The sequence below is a fragment of the Pipistrellus kuhlii genome, unplaced genomic scaffold (genome assembly GCF_014108245.1).
Source record: "Pipistrellus kuhlii isolate mPipKuh1 unplaced genomic scaffold, mPipKuh1.p scaffold_m20_p_6, whole genome shotgun sequence".
Classification (NCBI taxonomy): domain Eukaryota; kingdom Metazoa; phylum Chordata; class Mammalia; order Chiroptera; family Vespertilionidae; genus Pipistrellus; species Pipistrellus kuhlii.
Window position 1 is genome coordinate 69,009,897 of NW_023425562.1, and position 27,999 is coordinate 69,037,895.

The 27,999-nt window shown below is 45.8% G+C and overlaps 1 protein-coding gene and 1 non-coding gene across 7 annotated transcripts; one reads left to right on the forward strand and one right to left on the reverse strand.

Annotated features, from left to right (window-relative positions):
- Positions 1–439: 439 nt before the first annotated feature.
- OVOL2 (ovo like zinc finger 2) lies at positions 440–27,988 on the reverse strand. Of its 6 annotated transcripts, none has more exons than XM_045574306.1 (6): positions 27,326–27,988; positions 26,409–26,650; positions 21,717–21,818; positions 13,498–13,687; positions 12,665–12,821; positions 948–1,111 (listed from the first exon to the last, which is right to left on the reverse strand). In XM_045574306.1, exons 1-6 carry the CDS (start codon positions 27,423–27,425, stop codon positions 1,090–1,092), a joined length of 813 nt encoding a protein of 270 aa, XP_045430262.1. In that variant the 5' UTR covers positions 27,426–27,988; the 3' UTR covers positions 948–1,089. The 6 variants fall into 6 exon arrangements, with proteins under 6 accessions (XP_045430261.1, XP_036275149.1, XP_036275150.1 ...); XM_036419260.2 differs by having other exon boundaries at positions 12,665–12,803; positions 27,326–27,987; XM_045574305.1 differs by lacking the exon at positions 12,665–12,821 and having other exon boundaries at positions 440–1,171; positions 27,326–27,908.
- On the forward strand, positions 21,129–21,235 carry LOC118708608. Its single transcript, XR_004984661.1, has one exon. It is a non-coding gene; the product is annotated as a U6 spliceosomal RNA (small nuclear RNA).
- Positions 27,989–27,999: the final 11 nt, after the last annotated feature.

A 27,999-nucleotide genomic window follows, 5' to 3' on the forward strand; every position in this document is an offset into this window, starting at 1 on the left:
CTGCCCCTCCCACAAGTGCACTGTGCCTGCCAGTGAGCCTTCCTCATACGCTGGCCTCTGCCGCACATTGTCCCCAAGGAAGGGAGACAATCCCAGCCCCAGAAAGTCAGAGGCATCTCTGCAGTAACCCCACAGCCACAAAAAGTGACGCAAGTCAGTTACCTACTGATTTGACCCCAGGCACCTCTGGCCATCAGTGGAGGAGTCAGCAGTTCAGTACTCTTAAGATTTGCCTCTTCAAACCCACCCCCTGACAAAATAATCAACCCCCAAATAACCCGAAGTTGAATGTCACACAATAAGCCTGAAACAAGGAGCTACATAGCTCAACGCTCTCCTGTTTGGTTATTATAAGGAAAGTTTCCAGAGGACATTTCACTTATTCAAGTGATTCCTGTAAACTCTTTCAGGATAATAAAATTCATTTTTCTCACTTAAGTAGCATTTCAAGTGGAAGTACTTTTATTTCAAGGCACCATAATATGATGGTCTCTCTAAGAACACATCTGCTTCCGTGTATGAAATTCCTAAAACACACACAAAAAGTCCTGCACGGTGACCACAGCCACCCACCGATCAACTTCCGTGAACGTGAGTGTGTTCAGCGGGGCCTGGGTTACGGGGTACCTGACACAATCATTACAACCGACAGCCCTGGGGCAGATCCCCCTGCCGAGGCCCCAAAAGGACAGAGAGATAAACGGAACACTTGTCATTAGAAAGAGCCAGTGGGATCCTCAAAACCAAAAGTTCGTGTAAACGTGTTAGCGTTGGCGTCTCCCCCTTCCTCTTCCTCCTCACTTCTCCTCCTCCTCGCTCAGGTTGGCACTCCCCTGGAGGGTGGATGTCAGCTTGCTTTGCAAAAGGGCTGCCAGTTTTTTGGATGTCTTTTTGAGAAACGCGCTGCCCGGGTGGGCACTGTTCACGTGCAGGTACAGGTCCTCCTGGGTGGGGCCTGTGTAGCCACAATCCTCACAGACGTAGAGCTTGTCCCGGCGTTGCTTGTAGGCATACTGCTGCTGCACCCCGTGGATTTTCTTCAGGTGGGACTCCAAGGAGCAGCGCTGGGTGAAGGCTTTGTTGCAGACATCACATTTGTAGGGGCGAATGCCTGCAAGGGCAAGGGGCAGACATATCACCGGTTGGTCATGGCCAAGCCAGAGCCTTCCAACTAAAAAGCCATAAAAAAATCATCGCGCACATCCCAACAGCAAATGACCCGATTCAAAATCTGGCATAGGAATTGAACAGACATTTTTCCAAAGAAGATATACAAATGGCCAACAGCACATGAAAAAGTGCGCAACATCCTTAATCATCAGGAAAATGCACATCATAACCACAATGGAAGCACAATGAGATATTACTTCAGACCTGTTACAGTGGCTCTTATAAAAAAGACAAGAGATAGGAAGTGTGGTCAAGAATGTGGAGAAAAGGGAACCCTTGTGCACTGTTGGTGGGCTTGTAAATTGGTGCAGCTACTATGGAAAACAGTATGGAAGTTTCTCGAAATATTACAAATAGATCTATCAAAAGATCCAGCATCCCCACTTCTAGGACATACATCCACAGGAAATGAAAACAGGATCTGAGAGAGATATCTGCCCTTCCACATTCATGGCAGCATTAACCACAATAGCCAAGATATGGAGACAACCTAAGTGTCCATTAATGAATAAACAGATAAAACAAAAAACAAAAAAAACCATCAACTATTTATACAATAGAATATTATTCTGCCACAAGGAAAAAGGGAGTCCTTTGTCAAATTTTTGGATAACATGGATGGATCTTGAGGGCATTATGCTAAGTGAAATAAGCCAGAGAAAGACAAACACAGCATTGGTATCACTTATATGTAGAAACGTTAAACCTAAAGAAACAGAGTAGAAAAATGGTTGGTAGGGGACGGGGAGCGAGGGTAGAGAGAAACAGAGTCATCATGACCAATGATTCAAAAGGAGGAAAATGATTAGGGCAAGAGACAAACTGTCCACAAAAGTTTACAATATCCATATGAGCAAATGTAACCAAAATGGATGCAAATATAGCAAACACATACCACCTTGGGGAGGAGGAGTTTTATTCTTCCTACTTGTACGCCATTTTAATGTTTTGATTTTAGAGTGGGCAAAATAAACATTGTTTTTATCTTAGAGTTTTCCAGCAAACATACCCTGAGACAAAGATTCCTGTACGAGTTACTTGGGATGGGACCCCAGAAAGCACCTGTATGGAAGCGAAGAATTGAGAGAGGGGTACAGGAAGAAGCCCCTACAAGGTGTGGCCATCGAGCCAGCCCTTGCGGTGTCCCATTGGCTAGGCAAGTGGGGCAACACTGTAGAACACTCACCTCTGAGTCATCTGTGCCCTGGGAGCTAGGTCTTTTTTTTTTTTTTTTTAATATACTTTATTGATTATTTATAGAGAGGAAGGGAGAGAGTCAGAAACATCAATGAGAGAGAAACATCTACCAGCTGCCTCCTGCACACCCCCTACCGGGGATGTGCCCACAACCAATGCACATGCCCTTGACCGGAATCGAACTCGGGAGCTTTCAGTCTGAGGGCTGACGCTCTATCCACTGAGCCAAACCTGTTTTGGCTGGGAGCTAGGTCTTTACCCACCAGCTCCAATAGCACTGTGGAGGGCTGCCCTTGGGTGGCTCTGACCTTCCCTCCCTGGGACTTCTGGCCTGCATCACATGGGTAGAGTGGGCTCCAGCAACACAAGAACGGGGTGCAGGTGTGAGCAGTTGCTGCAAGGATGGGTATGCCCATAAATGGCATGGGCTAGAGGCAAGGCCAAGGCTCTTTAGGCAGTTGCTATAGTTATAAAAGCATTTCCAAACCACATCTCCTTTGGGGGGCTTTAGAACTGGATTAATATTGGTAGAGCTTGCCTTCCAAATGGAGAGCTCACATGTGCCAAATATACCGTGTAGCTCAGTCTTACCAAAGCACAGTCTCTCCTATTTCCGCCATCAGTACTCAACTGGACCATGGGAGGTCGAATATCAGATCAAAAGACTTAAGCAAAGTTCTAACTGAGGCTCTAAAGTTGGGGATCCTGGCTGTAAAGGAAGCGCAGTGTCACGAAAGCATGAAGCCCGGAGAGGGTGAATATCATGTTTGGGGTACATGAAGCAGAGAGGGGGGCTGCCATCACAGTCAGACCATCCCAGAGCCCAGAGGCCAGGAGGGTCACTGCCTGGAGGAATCCTACTAGTCTCAGGCATAAAATTGAATGGTACCCCCAAAACTCATCTATCAAGTAAATATTTAAAAATCAAAACACATAGAAAATATAGGATGAGAAGTTATCAAAATTTTAAATAAGGACAGGATCCAATAGTGCCATGTGCAGCCACACTGGAGCTTGAGATTATAGGGAAACCATACACCTTATGCTGTATGTGTGTATATATCTATTAACACACACACACACACACATATTCACACTATATATACTACTTTTTTTTAATTAAATGTGTTAAGGAACATTGGTTAATAACATTCTATAACTTCCAGGTGTACAAGATTATAAATTGAATATCTATGTAGGTATTCTATTTTGTGCCCACCATCAAAAGTCTAGTTTCCTTTCCTCTTTTTGTTTTTTCTGTACCATGTGTTTGATCCATTTACCCACTTCACTCTATCCCTCATCCTTTTTCTCTGGTAACTACCATTCTCTTGTATCTATGAGTTTGTTTTGTTAGTTTAAAAAAAAAAAGTTATATTTTTATTGATTTCAGAGAGGAAGAGGGAGGTAGAGAGAGATAGAAACATCAATGATGAGAGAGAATCATTGATTGGCTGTTTCCTGCATGCTCCCCACTGGGGATCAAGTCCGCAGCCCAGGCATGTGCCCTTGACCGGAATCAAACCTGGGATCCTTCAATCCACAAGCTGACATTCTATCCACTGAGCCAAACCAGCTAGGGCTGTTTTGTTAGTTTGATCTTTTTTTGTTTGTTTTATATTTTTTAAGTTATTTCCCCCCATAATGTTTGAGTTGTTGAAACAATATTAAAAATAGATGTATTAAATTAAAATACAACAACCCAAAATCTAAGGAACACAGGAAAGCAGACCTAACAAGGAAATTCAAATCCAGCCTACATCAAGAAATAAGAAAAACCTCAAATAAACAATCTAACCTTACCTACAGGAACTAAAAAAAGGACAACAAAGCTCAAAGTGAGAAGACGGAAGGAAATAATAAAGATCAAAGCAAAAATAAGTGAAATAGAGTCTAAAGTCAGAATTGAAGAAATGACAACTGACACTACAGAAATATAAGGGATTATAAGAAAATATTCCGAATAGTTATATGCCAACAAATTGGACAATCTGGAATGAATAGATTCCTAAAAACATACAATCTTCTAAGATTGAATAAAAAAACAGAAAATCTGAATTGACTAGTTACTACCAACATAATCAAATCAGTAATAAAAACTCCCAACAAACAAAAATCCTGGACAAAGGTGGCTTCACAGCTGAATTTTACCAAACATTCAAAGAATTAATACCTATCTTTCTCAAACTATTCCAAAAAATTCAAGAAAGGAAAAAGTTTCCATACCCAGAATACTCAAAACAATCTTTGATTCAATTCAATCCTTATCAAAATACTGAAAACATTTTTCACAAAATTAGAATTAATAATCCTAAAATTTATATGGAAGCACAAAAGACCCTGAATAGCCACACCAATCTTGAGGACAAAGTTGGAGGTATCAACTACCTGATACTACAAAGCTACAGTAATCAAAACATCATCCGGCCAATGTGGCTCAGTGGTAGTGTCGAACCATGGACCAAGAGTTCACTGGTTCGATTCCCAGTCAGGGCATATGCCTGGGCTTCAGGCTCCATCTCCAGTAGGGGGCATGCAGGAGGCAGCCAATGGATGTTTCTATCTCTCTATCCCTCTCTCTTCTTCTCTCTCTAAAATCAATAGAAACATATATTTTTAAAAGACATTGCTACTTAAAAACAACAACAAACAGATATATAGATCAATGAAATAGATTAGAGATCCCAGAAATAAACTCAACCCTATATGGTCAATAAATCTCTGACAAAGGAGGCAATATGCACCCCTATATTCATTGCAGCATTATTTACAATCCAAAATACAGAAGCAACCTGTGCCCATTGATGTATGAATGGATAAAAAGTGGCCCTAGCCCAGGGGTCCTCAAACTTTTTAAAGTGGGGGCCAGATCACGGTCCCTCAGAGAGCTGGAGGGCCGGACTATATGAACTACTAATTCCTACTGTAACACCTGGGCTGCGCTCACTGCCCAAAAAACCTGGCAGGCCGGATCAGACTCCTCTGCAGGCCGCATGTGGCCCGCGGGCCGTAGTTTGAAGACGCCTGCCCCGAGCATTGTCCCGTGCACTGAAAGGTTACCCGTTTGATTGCCGGTCAGGGCAGCCTGGGAGGCCTGCACAGCAAAGGCTAGAAGATTTTGTAGCCCTGTCTCAAACTGGGTGACTGCAGCACACATTGTGTGTGTTTTTCCAGGAACGGGTGGGAATGAGCCTGGCTTGGACGACAGGCGACTCACAGACACAGACATGGAAAGGAAACAGTAGGCCCTGAAAACTCCAGTTACAACAATCTGACTGTATAAACCTGCCCCTCCTTCGCTCCCTTCTCTGTAAATAACGCACCCCAACCTCACTCGTTGGTGCAGGCAGACACCGCCACACAGCAGCCTCCTGGTGACCCTTTCTGGAGTTGGGAACAAGCCCCTCCCTCCTGAAGTCCCTCATTCCCCCCATGAGCTCAACAGTGGGAGATAAAGGTGGCCAGACAGAAGCCCTGGACAAGGGGGGCTGATGCCAAGGCCTCACCCACCTTACAGCTCACAAGCAAAGGCCAATCCTGTACATGTCTGTGGTGGGATACTAAAACACCATCCCTGCTCCAGACACCATTAACCTACCGACACCTAGACAGTAACAGAGTGCAAGGCCACTGAAAACCCAGGCATCACATGTCTGCTCTTCTTTCATGGAGACCATGGTCACAATGCTGAACACCCTCCCTCTACCTTAGTTTTCTGACCTGTAAAACAGGGGTAATATTCATACCCCTTGTAAGGCAGCTCTGAGGATTCACTGAGACACCTCATGCAAAGGCCCGGCACATGCCGCAAAAGCTTACAATCCAGCTCAACATAACACAGATATGTGCATTTCATAAGTGGGGATGTATTTAGTATTTGCCTTTAAATGGTAATTATATCTATGCTTTTTGTATTTGTATGCACTTTTGGATGTATTACTTATTTCACAGTAAAAACAACAAAAAAAAATTTTTTAAATGATGGTCATTAGGTAGAGAGAAGGGAAGAGACTGCCTTCACTGTCTGTTCTTTTGAATGTTGTGCCCTGGGCCTATATTACCTAATCTAATATTCTGTGCTGAGTTATCAAAAACGGTTTCTCCTTTTCAGGTTTGCTATTCCTACTTCCTAAATCAAGCTTCAAGTAGCCCAAGAAAATTCTTTGTTATTGGCGCTATCTGCTTGCTTTCCTTATTGTAGCTAAGTACTGCTTTATTGAACTTTATGCAAACATGAACTTCAGTGAATAACTTTTTACAGGCCTCCTTGTGGGAGTGGATATGCAGGGCAGCCTCCTCAGAAGGTAACGTGGCAATGTCCATAAAAAAATCGTAATAACTACCCTTTGGCCTATAACAGGAACTTAATCTACAGAAAGACTCACAGAGGTAGGCAAAGAATACACAAGAATATTCATGGCAGTACTGCCTGCAATTTTTTAAAAAAGAAAAGTGCTGAAATTGGAAATAACTGTTATTAATTGGGGCAAGGGAAAATGATGGTGCCTCCATATTTGAAAACGTGTTATAATTTCATATTTAAGAAATGCTCTGACAATTATGAAGGAGTAAGGTGTGTCTACCTGTGCAGATGTGAAACAATCTCCAAGATATACTGTACATTAAAAAAAAAAACAATTTAACTGAGACCGGTTTGGCTCAATGGATAGAGCGTCGGCTTGGGGGCTGAAGGGTCCCGGGTTCGATTCCCGTCAAGGGCATGTACCTCGGTTGCGGGCATATCCCCAGTAGGGATATGTGCAAGAGGCAGCTGATCGATGACTCTCTCATCGATGTTTCTAACTCTCTATCTCTCTCCTTTCCTCTCTGTACAAAATCAATAAAATATATTTAAAAAACAAAAACAAAAAAAACAATGTACTTAAAACTTCTGCCCCGCCAGCGTGGCTCAGTGGTTATGCATCAACCTATAAACCAGAAGGACACAGGTTCGATCCCGGTCAGGGCACATACCCAGGTTGTGGGCTTGATCCCCAGTGTGGGACTTGCATGAGGCAGTAGATCAATGATTCTCTCTCTTCACTGATGTTTCTATCCCCCTCTCCCTCTCCCTTCCTCTCTGAAATCAATTTAAACTTAAAAAAAACAAAAATTCTGGGGGAAATTTTTAAAATTAAAAAAAAAAAAAATCTTAGAGAGGGAGCAAGGAAAAGAGAGACAGAGAGACAGAGAGAAACAGAAAGAGAGAGAGAGAAAGAGAGAGGGAGAGGGAGGGAGGGAGAGAGAGAGTGTGAGAGAGAGAGAGAGAGAGAGAGAGAGAGAGAGAGACCCATGTGAGAGATAAAATAATTGGATCACCCCAACAAGGGATTGAAACTGCAGCCTAGGCATGTTCCCTAACTGGGAATAGAACCCATGATTTTCTGGTGCACAAAATTATGTTCCAACCAACTGGGCCATACTGGCCAAGGCTGGGGAAAATTTTTTTTTAATTAAGTGGAGTGGAACATGAGCATGAGGAGGGAGGCTTACTTTTTTTCCCTTGTCATTAATTTCCCGTTCATATTACTTTTTAAGCCAAAAAGTCCAAATACAATAGAGGACAGTTTAACGAGCGCAGGAGACAATCCCATTCAAAATATCAAGAGGATATTTTATTCTCTTTCCTCCATCTGCCCCACTCCAAATTTCTCCCAATCTGCATTTTTCCCAATCCAGTCAATCCTTCCCTTTAGGCTCCAAAGAAAGACACCATTGTTTCCTCTTCTTCAATCAAAATGGGATTTGTTTGCCTTCTGTCCCTCTCAATGTGGCCGATGGAAGATAAGGTGGAAGGTATCCCAGGAGGCAGGACAAACACTTCCCTTTGGCCAGTGCCCCCTCCCTGCTTCCCTGACCTCAAATCTGAATTCCTCCACTCCTCTCGGTGGAACTCAGAAGCTTCCCCAGGAACGGCAGGCACCTTGGACTCCTCTATGACAGAGTTTAAATTATAACCAACATGTGTGATTTCCCCAGCACCCTGTTCCCCAGAGACTAAGCTGGGATCCCACAGGTGTGTGTGCCCTTTTCAACTGTGTATAGTGACTTACACTTTCTTCTCTACAGCTTTTGTATTGGCTAAAGTTTTGGGGGGGGGTTTTGTGTGTGTTTTTTTTACAGAATAAGTATTCGTTTTACAAAGGAGGAAAATAAAGCACTTTCTATAAAACTGTACTTGTCTGACGAGCCTGGCACATCTGGTCATAGCCGTAAACAATGCCCAGACCATGCCTGACACGTGGCCCTCAATAAATGTGATTCTATGGTTCTAACATGCTCCCAGACTGCCGAAACTGCTGGGACACGGACTACGGACACTGTGAGTAGTGAGGCTGCAGACAGAGTGCTGAGTCTGGCATAAGCAAGTGTTGGTAGTGTTATTTTCTACTCAAATTCTCCCCCCTACCAAAAAAAAAAAAAAAAAGCAAACCATCTCCTCAATGCATTCTTAGAATGCATCCCAGCTGGTTCAACTTAAACAAATCCAAACATGTATTCTCTGTAAACAGGCCCGCTATGTTTTCCATTGGCTATTAACTGGATTTATGTTGGTTTTTGTAAAGCTCATGCCTCCCCTGCCCCCGCACCATTTTGACCTAAGGTGGATCAACAGCCATAATTTCCCACGATAGCCTCAGCAATCCTGTCAGCTCAATAGAGCAAGTCCCTCTCTCATGTGTACTGGATGCGGTTGGTCCCCAGTCCAGACCCACATTCAGAGCCAGCGCATCGTCCCCCCCAGCTGTCATGTGTGATGAGCTAACAGTGCCTGGCTGCCTCCTTCTCCAAGGAATGGACACTGAGTAATTGACCTCACTGCCCAGGAAGAGGCAGCCCTCAGCCAATGCCTGGCCGACGTGGAGTGAAATGTCCTCCGCTTGCCTGTAGACAGGACAAGGCATGGTGCCATCCACACTCCGGAACCCCAATGGGATCAGGGGTGGGCTGGACGCTAGCTGAGGGCACAGTCCTGCTCAGCTCTATCCTCTACCCTGTCCCTCTCCCTCCTCCCTTACAGGTTTCTTCTGGGCGCTCTCCCTCAACAAATGATTTTATACGAATTGCCATCCTAGGATCTGCTCTAGGGAACCCAACCTAAGACAATATGGATTGAAAATAGCTATTTGTTTCCTGAAATACTTTCACAAACTGTTATGGAGTTTTTTCTGCTGTAGTTTCTCTCTCTCCCAATCTTGAATCAGATGTCATTTGGCTAAATCCCAGCTCTCCATCTCACACTCTTCTGATTTACTCTCCTTTTGAGAAGTTAAATCCAAAAAAGACAATCTTAATCTTTTCTTTCATCTGCTTAAATATTAAGGTAAGACATTTTCAGGCTCTGGTTTCCCTGGATCTTTTCCAAGATGTTTCCTTGGGTTTTGAGTCTTTCCTTAAATGCCCTGTCCCCTCAGTAGGTGCAGGGCACAGGAGGAGGTGGGGGTGGGGTGAGATTAATCCTGAGTCCCTATCCCACTGTCTTCACCCACCTCATCAATATTGTCACCACAATCTCAGAGGGTCCTGGGATCCTCGAGAAGTCTTTTCATCAGTCGTGGCCTGGCTAATCACACTATGAGCAAGCATACCCTTCACTCAACTGTCTGCTGTATTTGTGTGAACAGTGTTCATATCTTTGCTTCTGGTCTAAATCCAACATTCACTTAATAGCCAACAGCAAAAATCCAACATTCACGTCTCAATCAAAGGCAAGGTGGAATTCATAGAATTCTGGTGATATCTTTTGGAAATAGGAAAGTTGTTCAATGAACTAAAAAAAAAAAAAAAATCTTTTGAAAACCCCACATTTTTGCCCTTTTTACTGATTATCTGTTTTTGCACAGAGCTCAAGAGACAGTGAGACAAGTCTCTCACACCAGGAGGCAAGCCTGTTCCTCCAGCTCCAGGCACAGCAGCAGCCCCAGCTAACTGGTCAGTAAGCTCCTGGTTCTTCTTTCTGGTCCATTATCACTTGAAGGTACATCTCCATCCAAAAATAAACCAGGGCAGGGAAAACAAGTTGAAGACATTCTCACAATTTTATCTGTTTACCACTTTAAGAGTCAAAATTATGATTAAAATAAATAAAAAAATCTGTAGATTTCAATTTTCTAAATTAGAATGCAAGCCACTTTGTAATTTTAAAATGTCTACTAGCCCATTAAAATAAGTTTTAAAAAAGTCAAATTAATTTTAATGATTGACATATTTTTGTCTAACCTAATATATTCAGATACTACCATTTCAAAATGAAATTAACATTAAAAATATTCTTGTGTATCCTTTGCCTACCTGTGCGAGTCTTTCCTGTAGAATCCAGGAGGCTGGTCCCCCAAGCAAGGAGGGATGGGAGTTGATAGGCCAATACCTAGCTTCCTCACCCCTAGAGCAATTCTGGGGTGTATTCTATATATTTCTTCAGGGGACCCCAATGGGGTTGAGCGCCAGTGGCCCACATGGTAACCTGCTCATGCAGTCACTTTTATTGGCTGTTTTCTCTTCACTGTGTCTCCTGGGACCACCTCCCAAATAAACTGCTTGCATAGTCAGCTAACTCAGATATGAGTTCTTAACTAATACTACACCAGTGACTCAATTTGTAATCTCTTGCCTGAGAAGCAGTCCGTCCCTAATATTTCCTGGTTAATTCTCCCTTGATGGCACTGATGAGTAAACGGCTCCATCAGCTATTTACTCCAAGTGAAAGTACCGGTCAGCCAGCAATGCTCCCTTTGTCTTAAAGGACAGGATCGAGGAAGTGACCACAGAGCCTACCAGGAGGAGAAATAGGCCATGTTCTCAAGGACATCTCAGACAGATGAAAAGCTAAGAAACTCTTCGGGACAACCAATGACAAATGACTGCCTGAGCTGTCCCGTTTCTCCAGCCCTTGGGTCAGTTGTCTATGAGCCTAGATTTGCAGTTACCGTATTTTTCGGACCATAAGACGCACTTTTTTCCCCCCAGAAGTGGGGGGGGGGGGGGAGTCCCTGCGTCTTATGGTCCAAATATAGCCTACACATATACTTTAAAAAAAAGGTTTTTTACTTGCCCGGCTCTGTGTGGTCTCTGTGTGCTTGCCCGGCTCTAAAATGGTTCTAAATGCTGCTGTTTACTTTACAGGGTTGATTACATGTGTTTATGACTGTGATGTTGGGTTTTAATGCACATAAAATATTTTAGGACACTATTTGTTTCAGAATCTTTTTTTCTTCATTTCTCTTCTCTAAAAACTGGTGCGTCTTATGGTCCGGAGCGTCTTATGGTCCGAAAAATACAGTACTTGATGGATTCACTGATAGCCGTGGGACCCTCCTCCACTCTGATACTCCCTAAGCATTCTCTCCACCTCAACCTAAGGTACCAGCCTGGCCACACAGAGTGTGGGGCTCACTGGTGCTAGGGACGCAAAAAGAAGCCTTGTTCTCAGACACAATAGGATTCCATTTCTACCATGTTTAAAACCAGGCAACAGCAATCTATTGGAAGTCACAATGTCGGTGCCTCTTGAGAGAAAGGATAGTGATTGATTTATTGTTGTTGTTGTTTGTTGATCGAGATTGAAAGGGCAGCTGGAGAAGAGCATTGGGCTCCCATTATGCGCAAGCATGTGCTCTGGAGCTGCAGCCTGGACCTCCTCCTGCACCTCCCGGGCTTAGGAGGTAATGATTTGAAGGGGGCAAGAAAGAGGGGGCAGGAACTTCCAGGTTCTGGAAATACTGTCTCTTGGTCTGGGTACTAGTAAATGGGTCTGTTCACTTTGTACAGATTCTTAAATTTGCTAAATTATGCACTTATAATTTGTGCACTCTTTTGGATGTATGTTACACTAAAAAAAAAAAAAAAAAAAAAAATCCCTTCAGAAAAAGTTCTTAAAAAGGAAAAAAACAAAACAAAAACCTTTTAGTCCATCAGCTCCCCCGCTAAGGTGGAGGACACTCTTCCTAGGCCAGGGAGGAGGCTTATGGCCAGCACTCTAAGAACTCAGAAGCATAAGGGCCGTACAAGAAATCTGAATTAGAGGATCTGAGAAGGTCTTCTGGGGTGCTGAGGGACTGGAAACTCCACCTGGAGGGAGGAGTGGACGTTTTCCCCTTCCCACTAAAATGCCAGGGGAAACCCTAAACTCTGAAAGGGCTTCAGGGATCAGGGACATTATACACAGTAGATTCTGTGATGCTGTAGGGAGCGTGGGTAGTAACCAGGATGAGGTTGAATAGGCTGGAATGGGATGGAATTGGGATGGGCTGAGATAGGATGGGGATGTGAAGATGGGTCCCAGATTCTGAGGGGCTTTATGAAGCCCCTCAAGATCTGGACTTTGGATTTCCTCCTGCCCAGAGTTGGAGATATTTTTGGCAGGGAAGGAACATCCTCAGAATTCTCCTCAAGGGAACACTCTGGCAAAGGTGTGGACCATGGACCCAAAGGAGAAGCTTGGAGGCCAGATGTTTCTAACATAAAGTAAAGGAGGCTGTCACCAATCAGAAGAGCTTAGAGAGAGGCCTGTGAGCACCCCCAGGATTCTCTGTGTAATGAACTGGGGAGGACCTAGACTCCCACTTCATAAGAAGGGAAACTGAGGAAGGCCCAAGAGGAGGAAGGCGCCGACCTCAGGTAGGGGGTTCAGTCAGCTCTAAGTGAGTGAGCATTTTCTTCTCTTTTTGAGTTCTTGGGAGGAACAAGATGCTATTTGGAGACAGGCTTACTTCCCAGGAAAGGGGCATAAAATAGCACCAGTGGGACCACAGGAACCACATCCCTGCATTCAGGCTGGACTGAGGGACCAAACTATATCTCACAGCATTGTGTCAGGGATCACAATTCTCAGAACATCTCCAGCCACTGATTTGTCTTGAGTTATGCTAAAACTTGTATCATCATCCCCATCTTACAAGGGGCGAAAACAGGCTAAGAGAGGAGGCTTGCCTGGCCCAAGATGGCACAGCTGGAAGTTGGCACAGCCTGGAGGTAAACCCAGATGGGCTGGCCCTGAATGCCCCATCCTGTGGTCTTTCCAGAAATACAACATTGTCCCATCTGCCAACCTGGTTCTCTGGAGGGAAGAAAGCAGGAGGAACTCCTGGGCAGAAAAACAAAACTAAAATTAAGCGCACGACCCTTCCTCACCTGTATGCGTGCGGACGTGCCTCTTTAGGTCAAAGGTGTCATTGAAGCCCTTGCCGCAGAAGGTGCACAGGTGCCTCTTCACCTGGTTGTGGCACTTGAGGTGCCGGTTGAGCATACGCTGTAGGCGGAAGCTCTTGCCACACAGGTCACAGCTGTGAACTGCCGGGTCGCTGCATGTGCCTGTGGTGAACTGGGACAGAGAGAGAGGCCGTGAGGACCGCAATGCAGGCGGGCACATCTCACAAGCTTGCTATGGGAGCCCACCTCCCTAAGTCTCTAGGCTTGGCCTGGCTGGGGCTTTTGCCTCCTAAAAACCCCAAGCAGGTTTTGGCTTTGGGGAAGATGGAACAACTGGCAGTTCCTCCCAACATTCATTCTCCCCTTCTTCCTGAGAACAGGCCTCCAATATCTTTTTTCTTTTTTTTTTCTTTTCTTTTTTTAAAATATATTTTATTGATTTTTTACAGAGAGGAAGGGAGAGGGATAGAGAGTTAGAAACATCGATGAGAGAGAATTATTGATCAGCTGCCTCTTGCACAACCCCTACTGGGGATGTGCCCGCAACCAAGGTACATGCCCTTGACAGGAATCGAACCCAGGACCTTTCAGTTCGCAGGCCGACGCTCTATCCACTGAGCCAAACTGGTTTCGGCCAGACCTCCGATTTCTAGCAGGACATTGTCCTCAGCTAAACATCTGCATCCCGCACCAAGTCATGGCTCTATGACTACCTGGCCGATGAAATATACTCTCCCTAAGTGAGGAGGATGTTACTCTCTCTCTCTCATTTTCTCCTTCCTTGGACCACAAGGGGAAAGCCAGTGATGAGGATGAAGAGCAGAAAAAAAGGAGGAATCTAAGTCCTGAAAACATAGAACCTGTGGTAGGAAGTCCCTAAAGACAGTCACAGTCATTTCCTTCCTCCCTGTTCCTATATGCTGCTGTATCCATCAAGAGATGGAGACTCTCCTTGGACCAACTGGATGCAGAAATAATGTGTCAGTTCCAGGTATTAAGAAACCATGCAGCGTCTATATCCTCCCTCTAGGAAAGTCAGCTGCCACATTAGAAGTCTAAGACCACCACGCTGCGAGGAAGCCCACACAGCCATGTAGAGGGTGGAAGGCCATGTGGAGGAGCACAGAAGTACCAGGTATGAACAAAAAGCCTCACTGGACCTTCTAGCCCACCCATGGCTGCCACCAGATGAGTGAGTGACCTCAACCAATGCTGCCTGGAATAGAACTACCTGGCTAAGCCATGGCCCAGCTCCTGATGCACAAAATCATGAACAAAAAGAATGATAATTTTGGGAAGTGACTTGGTTGGGAGCCCACAGCTTCATTACCAGCAAACTCACAACTAAATTTTAGACTCTGGGCTTCCACTTCAGCATTCTCTCAAGTATGTTTGCCATCTCTAAGAAAGAAAACTGAGTCTATTATGGGAGTCCACCTGGATCATTCTTCGGTGGTGAAAACCACCAGATCTAAGATATTCATCAAAGGTTTCCTAGTTACCAAATCAAATTCTTTAGAGGAATGATCCAACTGTTCTGCCAAAATTCTACTCATAAATGAGGCTTCAAAAATGTATTTTCAGACCAATATCATTAACAAGAAAAGATAGATCTTTCCTGGCTCGAAATCTTCCTAGCCCCAAATCCCTCCTCCTTTTATCCACCTTGGGTGTTACCCTCCCCTGAAACTCAGCTCAACTGTTCCTTCTTTGATGTAGCTTCTCTAATGACTACAGCCCTTGTCTACACTGTCCTCTGACCCTCAAGACCAGTGCCTCTCAAACCCAGAGTGCACACAAATCCCTGCGTGTCTTAATATAATGCAGGATCTGATTCAGGAGGTCTGATGGGGTCTACACACTGCATTTCTAACCAGATCTGCATGAGAAGTGAGGCTGGAACATTGGCCCTTACGCCATCCAGTACTTTATTCCATCTCATGCCAGAGGGTTCCATTACCCACAAATGTTTCCTCAGAGCTCATCCAGTGTTCTCAACAAAGTGCCTTGAGTCAGCAAGTGTTTGTGCACATTCCTGCCTCCCACCCCCACACCTCAAGCCCAGGCCCAGGTCAGTGCACATTCAGAAAGTGCCGATGGGCAGTGGGTTCACAGGTGGCAAGATACAAAGAGATACAAAGAGACCTGAAGGAGACCCAAGACTCCAGAACGGGATTTTCCAGTTAGCCTCCTCTGCACCAGTTCTTTTTCATCTGCTCAGAGCTTAATTTGTCTCAGCTGACCAACTACTGCCTGACCTGTAACTGGTCTTGTGCTCAGAGCTGAGGGAGTATAGTCACCTGGACCACCTGTCCCCAAGAAGCTGCCAGTCTAGTCGGGGAGCGAGTTGGTCAATAGGCCACTGACATCTGGAAAGCCCCGGTGCAATGTGCATCTTGGAGGAGCACCGACCGCTGCCATGGGGCAAGAGGGAAGGTGCCTTTAGAGGCAGTGAGCTCCTCAGCCAGCTAAAGATGAGCAGAAAGAAAGGAGGCATGGCAAAGAATATTCCAGGAGAGGACAATGGGAAATGGACTGTGTGTGGGTTCCATACTCCTAGCCGGAGCCCCAGGAAAACAGATAATGAAGACAGCTGTGGTAGCAGAGAATAGCAGGGTCCCCCTTGGGGCTCTACCTTGCAGGGTCGTGAGCTTAAAACTCTGTTCTAAGAGGGTGAAGGGGTTGGACATGGGAAGATAAAGGAGGACAGCTACTGGGTTGAGTTTATGACTCAGATGGATAGCCATCATAGGCCTCTAACTTCCTCATGCCCCACCTCTGCATGTGTTCCCCAAAGGGGTAGGACCTGGCACCCAGCCTGAAGGAGACCCAGCTGTGCCCAAGGCTTTCATATGCCAATCACCAGGACAGGTCATGGTCTCCTCCTTGTCCGGCAGTCCCCATTCTGGTCTTGCCTCCCTTGAAGAGATGTGAAAAGACTACATGTGGCCCATGTCTTGGCAAACTGAGTACTTTGAGCTTCTCAAGGCCAAGGCTACTCAGGATAAAAGTCATTTGCGAAGTAGTGAAGGGATAATAGAATAGAACAAAGATAATTGAACCTGGTAATTCTAATTAAAAACATGTAGAAAGCTAGAACTGTCTTTTGAAAGTCCTATAGAATGTGCCTAAGGCCGAAACCAGTTTGGCTCAGTGGTAGAGCGTCGGCTTGCGGACTGAAAGGTCTCAGGTTCGATCCTGGTCAAGGGCATGTACACTGGTTGCGGGCACATCCCCGGTAGGGGTTGTGCAAGAGGCAGCTGGTCGATGTTTCTTTCTCATCGACAGTTCTAGCTCTCTATCTCTCTCCCTTCCTCTCTGTAAAACATCAATAAAATGTATATTTTAAAAAGAATGTGCCTAAGGACTGGACAACTACATTTTCAACCTTACCTCTTGCTTACTTTCATCACGTTGGTAAATTCCTACTTTTAAAATGCTCAGCATGTAGCTGAAGCCGGTTTGGCTCAGTGGTAGAGCGTCAGTCTGCGGACTGAGGGGTCCCAGGTTCGATTCCGGTCAAGGGCATGTACATTGGTTGCGGACACATCCCCAGTGGGGGGTGTACAAGAGGCAGCTGGTCGATGTTTCGCTCTCATCGACGTTCCTAGCTCTCTCTCTCCCTTCCTCTCTGTAAAAAAATCAATAAAATACATTTTAAAATGCTAAGCATGTAATATAGATACCTTCTAATGTAGTCCAGGATGAAAAAAATCTCAAATCACTGGCATTATTTGTTGGAAAAGAATAAAATCTTAAAGGGCAGAGGGAAGGGAGATTAGTGACAATTTAAGGGAGTGGAGGGCCAAGACAATGGATCATCTGACCAAGACACAGAAAACTTAACACAGGGGAGAAAATGAGAATGGGGAGAGGGGATGAAGACCGAGGACATCCCATTCCCAGGGAAAACTTTCCTTTAGTTTTCTTGGAGCAAAAATAAAAGTTCTCCAAGTATGCTTCAGCAAAGGCAATTTCTTAATTTCTCCACCTTCATATACATCCCCATTTCACAGTATGAATAACTGAGTCAGCACAAGAGACTCACTTAGGGAATTCCCATAAGGTGCAACCACCAATTCGTGAAGGGGTACTTGCTATCTATAGACATCTATGACCAATCCGGCCACCACACATTAAGTTATACCTGAAGCTTTAAGAGACAGTTTTGTTGAAATAAGATGTTAATTAAATAGTAAAAGATCATAGCTGATGATGAAGCCAGCTTCTTCCAGACTAGTTCACTTCTCAGACGGAAAGAGATGGTTGAAGGATAAATTTTTTACATGTGAAATTTACCCCAGAGTGAATATCATAGTTTCTGCCTTGAAATGTGGTGTGTAATAGCAATGGACTGAAAATTACCTGTCAATAGAAACTTGTTTAAAAAAAAAAAAAAAAAAGCATTTCATCAAAGCAGCCTGAAAAAGGAAAGCATCAATTGTCAGCCACGTGGGTGACCCCTCTTGGATGTCCAGTCCGAGTCCTGCCCCACCTGTCATCTGACTGCACTAGCAAAAGAAGCCCCAGGGAAGACCAGCCCAGCAGAGATGAGTCATTCCACAGAACTAGAAGACATAATGATGAATTATGTTAAGGTGCTAAATTTGTGGTTATTTGGGAAGCAGCAATAAACTAAGTGGAATAGTAACAAATATATCACATCCTCTCCGGAACACCAGATCTGCCACATTTCTGACTCCTAAGGTGGGCTGCATAAGAAGAAGAGACACATCCATCTCTGGAATGACATCCTGTGAGCCAGAGGGACCAGGCCCTCCCTGGGCACATGTATGCTCACTACACCACTCTTGCTATGTTTACAACAGGTTTAGACCTTACATTCCACCTCCTAAAGTTTCAAAATAGGGTTTACCGATTTTACATTGTTACTCTACTCTGCAAGTAGTAGACCCAAACTAGTTACCCTTTTAGTCATCTTAGTTACAAAATAAGAGAGGAATGTTGGGACAGAAATGAAAAGGGTCAAATAAAAACCTAGACCTGGCTAGTTATGTGATGTCATGTAATATCCCAGAGCCACAACTTCCAGCATGAAAACATAACAAAATGGTATAGGATGAGCTCTATGGCAGAATAAGAAGCTAAAAGCATCTTTTTTCCAACTTCCTAAATTCAGATCCTGTTCCGCCACTTACAGACTGTGGGATGTAGGCAAGTTACTCAACCTCTCTAAGCTTAAATTTTATCACCTGTAAAATGAAGATAATGATATTTGCCTCTTAGGAGTATTAAGGAATTAAATAAGAAAAACTACTTAATAAGTCCTAACTCTTATAGTTAGACCAGCTCCAAAATTCTGTGATCCTAACTAAAAATCAATTGGTCAAGCCCTAGCTGGTTTGGCTCAGTGGATAGAGTGTTGGCCTACGGATGGAAGAGTTCCAGGTTTGATTCTGGCCAAGGGCACATACCCGGGCTGTGGGCTCAATCCCCAGTGTGGGGCCTGCAAGAGGCAGCCAATCAATGATTCTCTCTCATCATTGATATCTTTCTCTCTCTCTCCCTCTCTGAAATCAATAAAATATATATTTTTAAAAATCAGTTGGTAAAAACCCCTCGTTTACTTATTTGGCTTTTGAATTTTTCTTTCTCTGATTAAAGAAAAAGGGGATTAACTTTAGTGTGAGCCACAATTCCCCAGTCCTTCATCCAAAACTGAAATCCAAAAAGCTCTGAAAACTGACATTTTCTCCCATCTTCCTTAATAGAACCTGAAACAAGCAAGCATGGATCTATACACAGACTTTATCCCTTTGATAGCAATATTCATGTGTTTTGAGAGAGAAATTATTAGTGTGTTTAATTACAGGGTACTGCTCCAGACCTGCCAGGGGTGGTATTTATACCATGCTACTTTCTGAAAGCTTAATAGTCTCACCTTTAATCCAAAATTAACACTTTGCAAAAGGCTTATTAACAAAGTGAGGAAGCTACCATGGAGGGTGGGAAATGACATCAGTCTGCAGATTAATTCAGGATGAGAAAAATGAAGACAGAGAGCAAGCAATTCGTCAATCACTCAGCTTGGCACTATCTTGCCCGCTGTCCTGTTTTCTGCAAGGTCTCGGCTTTCATTTTAAAAAACACCCAAAGTTCCCCTCTAGCTTTTCTAAAAAACAGGCCTCTACAGCAGAAACAAACCGATCATTGTATCAGTGCTGCTGAAAACCTCAGCAGCATCAGGGAGATAGGTCTTCTGACCAACTTCAAAGCTGGCTATGGTCACTTACCTGTCAACATTCTAAAGTAAAAAATTTTAAACTCTTTATTTTCTGCTGATGCTTCCATTAAACAAGTTCATTAAATTAATGGTTCTATTTTCTTTGGGAGGGTACTGTGAGTTCAGGTACTATCATATGGTGGCCACATGAACAAGATTTCCATGGGCACATTTGCTATGCTGGAGTGCTCAAACCATGCTAACCGTATTTCCCCAATTCCTTTGGGATAAAAATTTCCCTCCTGGTCCTAAGTACCATTTCCTTAGGCTTCACCACTCCGCTATTTGGCAGTGGAGAAGCTTCTCAAATGCACAGACGATGAAGGATTATATCCTTATAATCCATAAAAACTGAGGCTCAAGGAGCTATTCAATGCCCACAGCCATATGGCTTTTAGGTACCCACAATGAGATTTTGAATGTAGTGTGTCTGCCAATCTAGTGTCTACCGTTGAACTGTAAGGGAGAAGGAGGGAAGGACTGTTGTTTGTCTCATATGGTGAGAAACAGCTTCAAATTTTTAAAATGTTTAAGACCTCCCAGAATGCAATACAATAACATTGAAAGAATAAGGATTCTTTGTCATTAACCGCTGTGAGGAATTCATTAAAACCGCCGGGTCTTTATCTTTCTCCCCTTCAAAATGAGGAGACTGCCTTAGCTGCTTTGGCTCAGTGGATAGAGCATCAGCTTGTGGACTTGGTGGGGGTCCTGGGTTCAATTCCAGTCAAGGGCACATGCCTGGGTTGTGGTCTCCGTCCCCAGTAGGAGGCATGCAGGAGGCAGCTGATCAATGATTCTCTCTCATCATTGATGTTTCTATCTTTCTCTCTCTCTTCCTTCCTCTCTGAAATCAGTTTAAAAAATAAAAACAAAATAAGACAAAATGAGGAGACTGGACCATGGAAGCTTTAAAGGTCCCTGTAGTGGATCCTATGTATACACAGTCAGCCTCCATTTCTACTCCTCTGGTGAGCCTTCCTGTACTGAAGAGGCCAGTAAGCTAGAAACTGCATTTTCCAGACTCCCTTGCAGCTATGATCTTTAGATGTACCCCAGCAGGAACTTAGGTTCCACCAATTACTAGGTTAACTGAAGAGAGGAAGGCGCATGGCAATTGTTTTACACTCTGCATTAACAGAAGCATTGTGATGCATGATTAGGCAGCCATAGAGGCGGCAGCTGCAGCTCCCTAGGTTGCCCAGTTCTGCAGTGTGGCTCTCGGAGAAGAGCCTGGGAACTCAGCCTGGTCTTTCTTTAGTTCATTTAATGCGCTATAGTCAACCATTCTCTGCTTAAGTAAGCTACAGTAGATTGTTTTCTGTAACTAAATCCATGCAGTCCCTTCCAATAATAAATACCCACGTCAGTGCTTGCTTCGGCAGCACATATACTAAAATTGGAACGATACAGAGAAGATTAGCATGGCCCCTGAGCAAGGATGACGCGCAAATTCATGAAGCATTCCATATTAAAAAAAACAAAAAACACTTCAACCCAGCGAGTGTGGCTCAGTGATTCTGTTTTTAACCATGAACCAGGAAGTTTGATACCTGGTCAGGGCACATGCCCAGTTACGGGTTCAATTCCCAGTGCAGGAGGCAGCAAATCAATGATTCTCTCTCATCACTGATGTTTCTATATCTCTTTCCCTCTCCCTTTCTAAAATAAAAATAAGTAAAAACTTATATTCAAATTAAAAGCTGATGCAGTTAATATATATTGTTCTCTTATGACTCTTTTTTTTTTTTACTCTTTAAATTAAACTTTTTCGAGCATCTATTCTAAGCATTTTCCCAGATCTCCCTTTTCTTCTTGCTTCCTGTTTTCCTCCAAATGCTATCACATCTAGGGACTGTTGACCCCTTTTTCCCTGTCTGGATTTCTGTTCTGTGTTGACTTTTGTCCTCCTATGAGTCAGGCATTGCTATGCTGGATGCTGAAGATACAAGCCTGCCTTTGGTGTGTCCTGTTCAAGAGGTGTCTGGTCAGCCAAATGTGCAGTCAAGGAGATGATCAGTGAGTTACAATGGAGGCAGGGAGAGGGGCATCCAATTATCTTGGGAGAAAGAAGACAATTAGGGACAGCATTTATGGTCCCTTCCAAAGATCAAATGGATGTTTTTATAAACTACTGTACTTAAAAGCACAATTCACAACAATACTTAAAAGTAAACTAATTGGCCATCACTAAAGAATTCTGGTGAACCGACTGATTATCTTGAAAACTAGTAAATAAAAGGGATTTTTATTCTGCCTTTCCTAAATGAACTGTCTCACTAGGAAGCAGGGGAAGTATCTCTCCATAGAAGAATTTCAGCTAATAAAGAAGGGACAGGATTAGAATATTACTGATCTACAAACCCTAATAACCTAAAATATTTAGACCTTGAGCATCAATGGCTGCTAACATCACAAAGAGGCAACCAAACATTATGTAGCTCTTGATAGGAATAGACACCCCTACTGTGACAGATTTCAGCTACAATAAACTTGATCAAGCATCTACAGCAGTGTTGATGCAATACAACTTTCTGTGATGTTAGGAATGTCCTAATCTGCACTGTCCAATACAGTAGGCACTAGTCACACATCGCTACTGAACGCTTGAAATATAAGTCGTGCAAGTAAGGAATTTAATTTTTAGTTTTACTTCACTTTATTTAATTTAAATGTAAGTAGTTATATGTGGTCACTGCTACCATTTTGGACAGCATAGCTGCAAATCCAAATGAAAACATATTGGAGTAAGGAGCAAAAACCCAGATTGCTGGACTCTACAAAATAAATTAGCCATCTCCCATCTCTTCAACAATTAACTAAAAAAAGAGGAGAAAAAATACATAAAGTAAAAGACACACCAATGAATTACAATGTGTGGACATTATGTGGACCTGATTCAGTAAACTGGAAAAAAAAAATGAAGTTATGAGACAATTAGCAATATGAACACCATTAGAGACATATTTTAAATTATTTATGATGGCTGTAGATTTGTCTCAAAATAGTGTTGGGGGGTGGATGGAGGAAGGATGACAGTAGTAGCCTTGTGTTCATTGTTGTTAGGACCAGGTGACAAGTATTTCACCTTTGAATACTTCCCTAATAAAAAATGATGGGACAAGAAAAAGACACACATTCACACATCCATGACTACTGGAGGACGCAGGCTACAGAGCCAGGTAAAAGGCCAAGAGTACTTTTGAAGGAATTCTAAACTCAATCCCTTTGAAGAATCCTTGGGAGAAACCAAAGGAAGAGAGAAAAGAATGGGATGGGGTAAGAAGACATTCACTTCTAGTCTATATACTTCACATGGGTCCCACCAGCCACTCTGAGTCAGGAATGAATAACATCAGTCAACTAACTGATTTAACTTCTGGGTTATTTGTTTCTGATAAGCCTTGGGAGGACAGTGTGCCTGGGGTTTGGGATAGGGGGTATCTCCCACAGCTAAAGACCTGAAAATGGATCCAGCTTTACAAAAGGGACTTAAAGGGACTTAAACCTCTGGCATGAATACTTTCCCAGAGGTACCCAATCTCCCCACCCCAAATCTGTTCTATAAGTTACAGAATCCACAACAGTAAAGAAATAATTTCATAACTTACCCTAAGGCACACAGTTGAAAGACAGGCTGGGAAATAAAACCACTTAAATGGCACTTACAAGTCCTGTCCAGATCCACTGATCAGCACAATCAGGTTAGCAAATCCCTTGTTCCTACTGCAGGTAACAAAATAGCTACCATCCACTGTCAGCTAACTTCCTATTGGGCAGTTCATACAGGCACAAAACGTGCTACACATTTTGCACCCATTATCTCATTTAATCTATGCAACACTTCTGAGAGGATGATTCTATATTATTTCTCCATTTTGCACATCAGGGAACTGAGACTCAAACAGGTCACATGTCCCCAACCACAGCTGATGATATATTGTAGATCCAACTGAGGTTTTCCTTCTCAAAAACCTCCCAGAAAAAAACTTCCAGAGCCCCACCCATAACCCCAAGGGAATTTCCACATTTCTTGATTTAGCCTCACCTTCAACTTTTTCTGACCCCAATAGTTTCCCATCCTGTAGCCAACATAGCTGAGTGCTTGCCTTATTCAAGAGGGCAAGAACTTTTGGGCTGAGCCCATACCTCTCCTTCTCCATAGGCCTCAAATCCACACAAGAAACCTTCTCCTGCTCAGGATTTATCATATCTTTGCTTGTGCTTCTGGGTTAGCATTCACATTCCTGTGGTAGTTAATAATTAATATTTGAGTCTCCCCACCAACGCAACTAATTCTAGCTAGAGTTACTGGGCACCTACATCTTCCACTCTTAACTCACTTATCCACAACTCTCTAAGAACCCTTATTATCCCCAGTGTAAAAGCAAGAAAACTAAGGCCCAGAGGGACTGGCAATTTGCCTAAGGTCACACAGCTAGGAAGTAACAATCATTTCTGTCAATCGATTCAGGAACTCTAGGGTGGGAGCATTTTTTATCCTGACTGCCTGGGGCATGCACAGCAGGCACTCCATACTACTGGATGGGATGTTACTTTTCTCTGCAGATCTCACTTGCCCTTCCTCTGGTCCTAATAGCCAACAGCCAAATGTCTTCAAGTCATTGAAACTATGGCCCTTACCACAAGAGTCTCATCCTTGAGAGACTTTTCACTTTTAGTTAGAAAACCAATTCTTAGAGAGTTTAGCTTGCTTTGCATAGAACCCTAGAGTTATACAATGCGCTGAATTTAACCAGTCAACTGAAAATGGCCAATATCACCACTAATAATTCTGGAGGTTCAAAGCATCTTAAAGCCAAGACGTCTCCTATTTGTAGGTGGAAGCCGAGAGGGAGAAGGAACCAGACTGTCCTCCTCGGTAAACTAATGCTCCTCTGGAGATTATGTTAACAGTTGAGGGGCAAACTCTCTGCCCCACCCCCATCCCTGGGGCTGCACATAGGCAGTGATCATGGAAAACAAATTTGGTTTACTCATTCCCTTACGCCAGATAGTGCTGGTTGCTTGAGGCAGCTAAGAAAGATCTCCTAAAATGTTGGTAATGGGACTGGATAATTTTCCTCTGCCACTTTTTCTCAAGGGTAATCTGGGCATCCAGGGGCAAACTGTCGGTGATCCATTCCAAAACAACGTTGCAATTGTCCTCCCACCCAGGCGATAAATATGCAAGTGGGACACTGTAGAATTTCCTGGAGGGCAGAGCTACCAGCCTCAGGCAAACTGAGCCCTCCCACTTAACCCCATCTAGCCCGCAAAAGCCTCAGACTAGCTGACTTTGAACCTCAGCAAAACCTTTAACACTAAGCAGCAGGCCCTAGTTGGCAGCCTCTTTAAAAAGATGTCTTTCTTAAAGATTTCAGCACAAGCCTCTAGCCTCAATTCACAACCAAATGCACCCCCAGACCACCTCCAGCCAAGCCCTCTGGGCTATGCATCAGAAATATGCATAGGGGAGGGGTGATCTCTTCCCGGAGAAGTAACGGAGACTTTGTTAATCCACAGCAAACGCTAGGGGGATCTTCTTTTCCCCAGCTCCCCACCCCCCAGCCAAGGCCCAGGAGTCAGGCAGGAATATGCATAGGGGAGAGCCCGCCTCTCCCAGGAAAAGCAACTTAAACTTTCCTAATCCATAGCAAACTCTAGGCCTCCTCCTTCCGATCCTCCCTATCCCCTCCTGGGCAGCGGTACTGCGGGAACGCCCAAGAATTATCACCTACAGCGAGGACCTGGAGTCTGCTAAGGGTCACCTTCTGGCCCGTCTGGCTAGCGACTAGGTTCATGTGATTCCTAAAACACCACTCCCTGACTCCAGGTGGCTGTGAGTCAGTGGATTGGGATTCCTTAACCTAGGGGGTAGCGGATACCTTTGAGCAGGCAATCGTGTAAGCGCAGAAGAGCATCCGGATAAGATGTAGCCTACCATTCTAGAAGACGGGGTGGGAGGGGGGTTTGAAGAGCGAAGATAAAGGGGAACAAACACTCCAACCCACTGAGGACGCGGCCTGAGGCAATTTACAGTTGACCTCCTTTGTCCATCATTTTAATTCAAGAAAATGTGAAACGAGACACATGTAAAGGGCTCAGCAGACCTGATGTCTAACGGCCACTCCATAATTGGCAATGGAAATCGCTGAGATGATAAGAGGCCCACTGTGTACCAAGCTGCCACGGCTGTGTCCAAAACTAAAGAAAGAGTGTGACATGTAGAATTCACAGAGCCCTAGGAACTGCGCCCCAGAGGCTTGCTGGGGGGTGCCTAGGTCCCTCCTCTGCACCTCTGGAACCCTGAGGACCTGACTGTTCTCTGGCCCCAGAGCACCGAATGGGAGGAAAGAAGCTGAACCTGAGCCTTCCAGGTAGTTCCCTAGGCCGCCGGCGGGCTGTGCTCGCGCAGGGAGCTGGCCTTGGGGGCGCAGCGGCGCGGGCGGGTGGCTCCCCCCAGCCGATCGGAGGACGCGCCCTGGCCGCGGCCCAGGGGCAGGTGCAGGGCCCGCGCGGCGGCCACACCGAAGGCACCGGAGCCGGGCGCGCGGGCGGGCGGGCGCGGCAGGGAGGGGCGCTGGCCCCGGGAGCCCGACGCCAGGGCGTGGTGGAGGTGGCGGCCCCAGCAGACTCGGCTCCGTACCTTGATTTTCGATCTGGCGACTGGGCGCTGCTCCGCCGCCAGGTGTCCGCCGGGGTCCTCGGCATCGCCGGGCTCCGGGGTTTCGCGCTCGGGGGTGCGCGCGGACGAGTTGCTCTCGGTGCCCCCGGGATCCCCCGCGCAGCTGCTGCCTCCGCCGCTGCTGCTGCCGCCGTCGCTGCGGCAGTCCTCGTGGGGGTCGCAGAGCAGGCGGCCCAGACCCGCCGGGAAGGGAGCGGCCGCGCCTATAGACACACAGACACACGGCGTCAGGCCCGGGCGCCCTCGGTAGTTTGACCTGCGGGCGGTGCCGCCAGTGCCGCCCCGCCCCGGACCTGGGCACCTCGCCAAGTGGGCAACGCCGAGGGGGTGCGCTCGCGAGCCCCCTTCTCCCCCCTACCCCCCCCCCCCTGGCTCGGCCTCCCGAGAGAGGTCGGCGTCCTGGGGGCCGCTGCTCAGTCGGGGTCCCCGGGCCACGAGGAAGTGCGGGACCCCGCGCGCCAAGTTCCCTCTACCTGGGATGGGGGTGGAGGGCTCTGATACCTGCATTCCCAGCCCCAGAGGGGATCACCGATCCTCGAGCAACCCACGAAGGCGTGGAGTTGGGGGTAGTAGCCCCTACCGGCTTTCAACCTCACCCCCTGCTTGGACCACCTCGGCCCCCGCCGCAGCCAACGGTCCCGCCGCCGCCGGGCAATTAGAGGCGCCCACTAGGGGGAAGGGGAGCACGATGCCCAGGGTTTCCCAGCCTCTCCTTCTTGTCTTCCCGCACCTCTGAGACTCCCTCCTCTTCCCCTGGAAGAAGCAGGGGGTGGGGAATCCCCCACCCCCAGCCGATGAGCAGAGGGAACCCGCTCACCCCAAGCCTCACCCCAAGAAGAGCCCCGCGCCAGGCCTTGGCCCCCCGGAGCCGTGCTCACCTGGGATGTAGGTGTCCGCCCTCTCCTCGTCCGGGAGCTCATCCCAGCTGCGGACTGAGACCCCCGGGCTCCTCCGCTTTACCAGGAAGACTTTGGGCATGGCGAGGCCCCCTCCCGGCCCCCTGGTCCCGGCGGCTCCCCGCTAGGGACCCGCAGCGATGTCTGTCTGGGTCGCGGCTGCCGGGGGCCAGAGCCCACCTTCCCGCCTTAGCCGACCCTCTCCCCCGCCCCCCGCCTTGGCCGGCCCCGGCCTCCACCCGGCGCTCCTGGCGGCTCCCAGGCCCCCGGCCAGGCGACACCTATGCCTTCAATCGCGGGATGAGACCACGCCGCGGTAAAGTTTCATAAGGTGGAATAGAAAAGGCACCAGGAAACTTGGGAGTGAGCATGCGCCCTGCAACATAACGGTGTCAACAAGCTCGCTTACCTGTCCGACCGGTTCCGGCGGCGGCCGGGGCTGCCTGTTCCAGCCCTTCCTTAGGCATGAATGTTTGCAAAAGAATTTAACGTCTGATTCTCCCCCCCACCCTCCCCTTTTTTAAAACGGGGAGAACTTTTTTTTTTTTTTTTTTTTTTTTTTTAATCAACCCCCAACCATTCCCCATCCCAGGCACCTCGGCGCAAACTTTGAGGTTAAACCTAAGGTCCGCTTCCCAGGGCATCCCTCCCGAGAC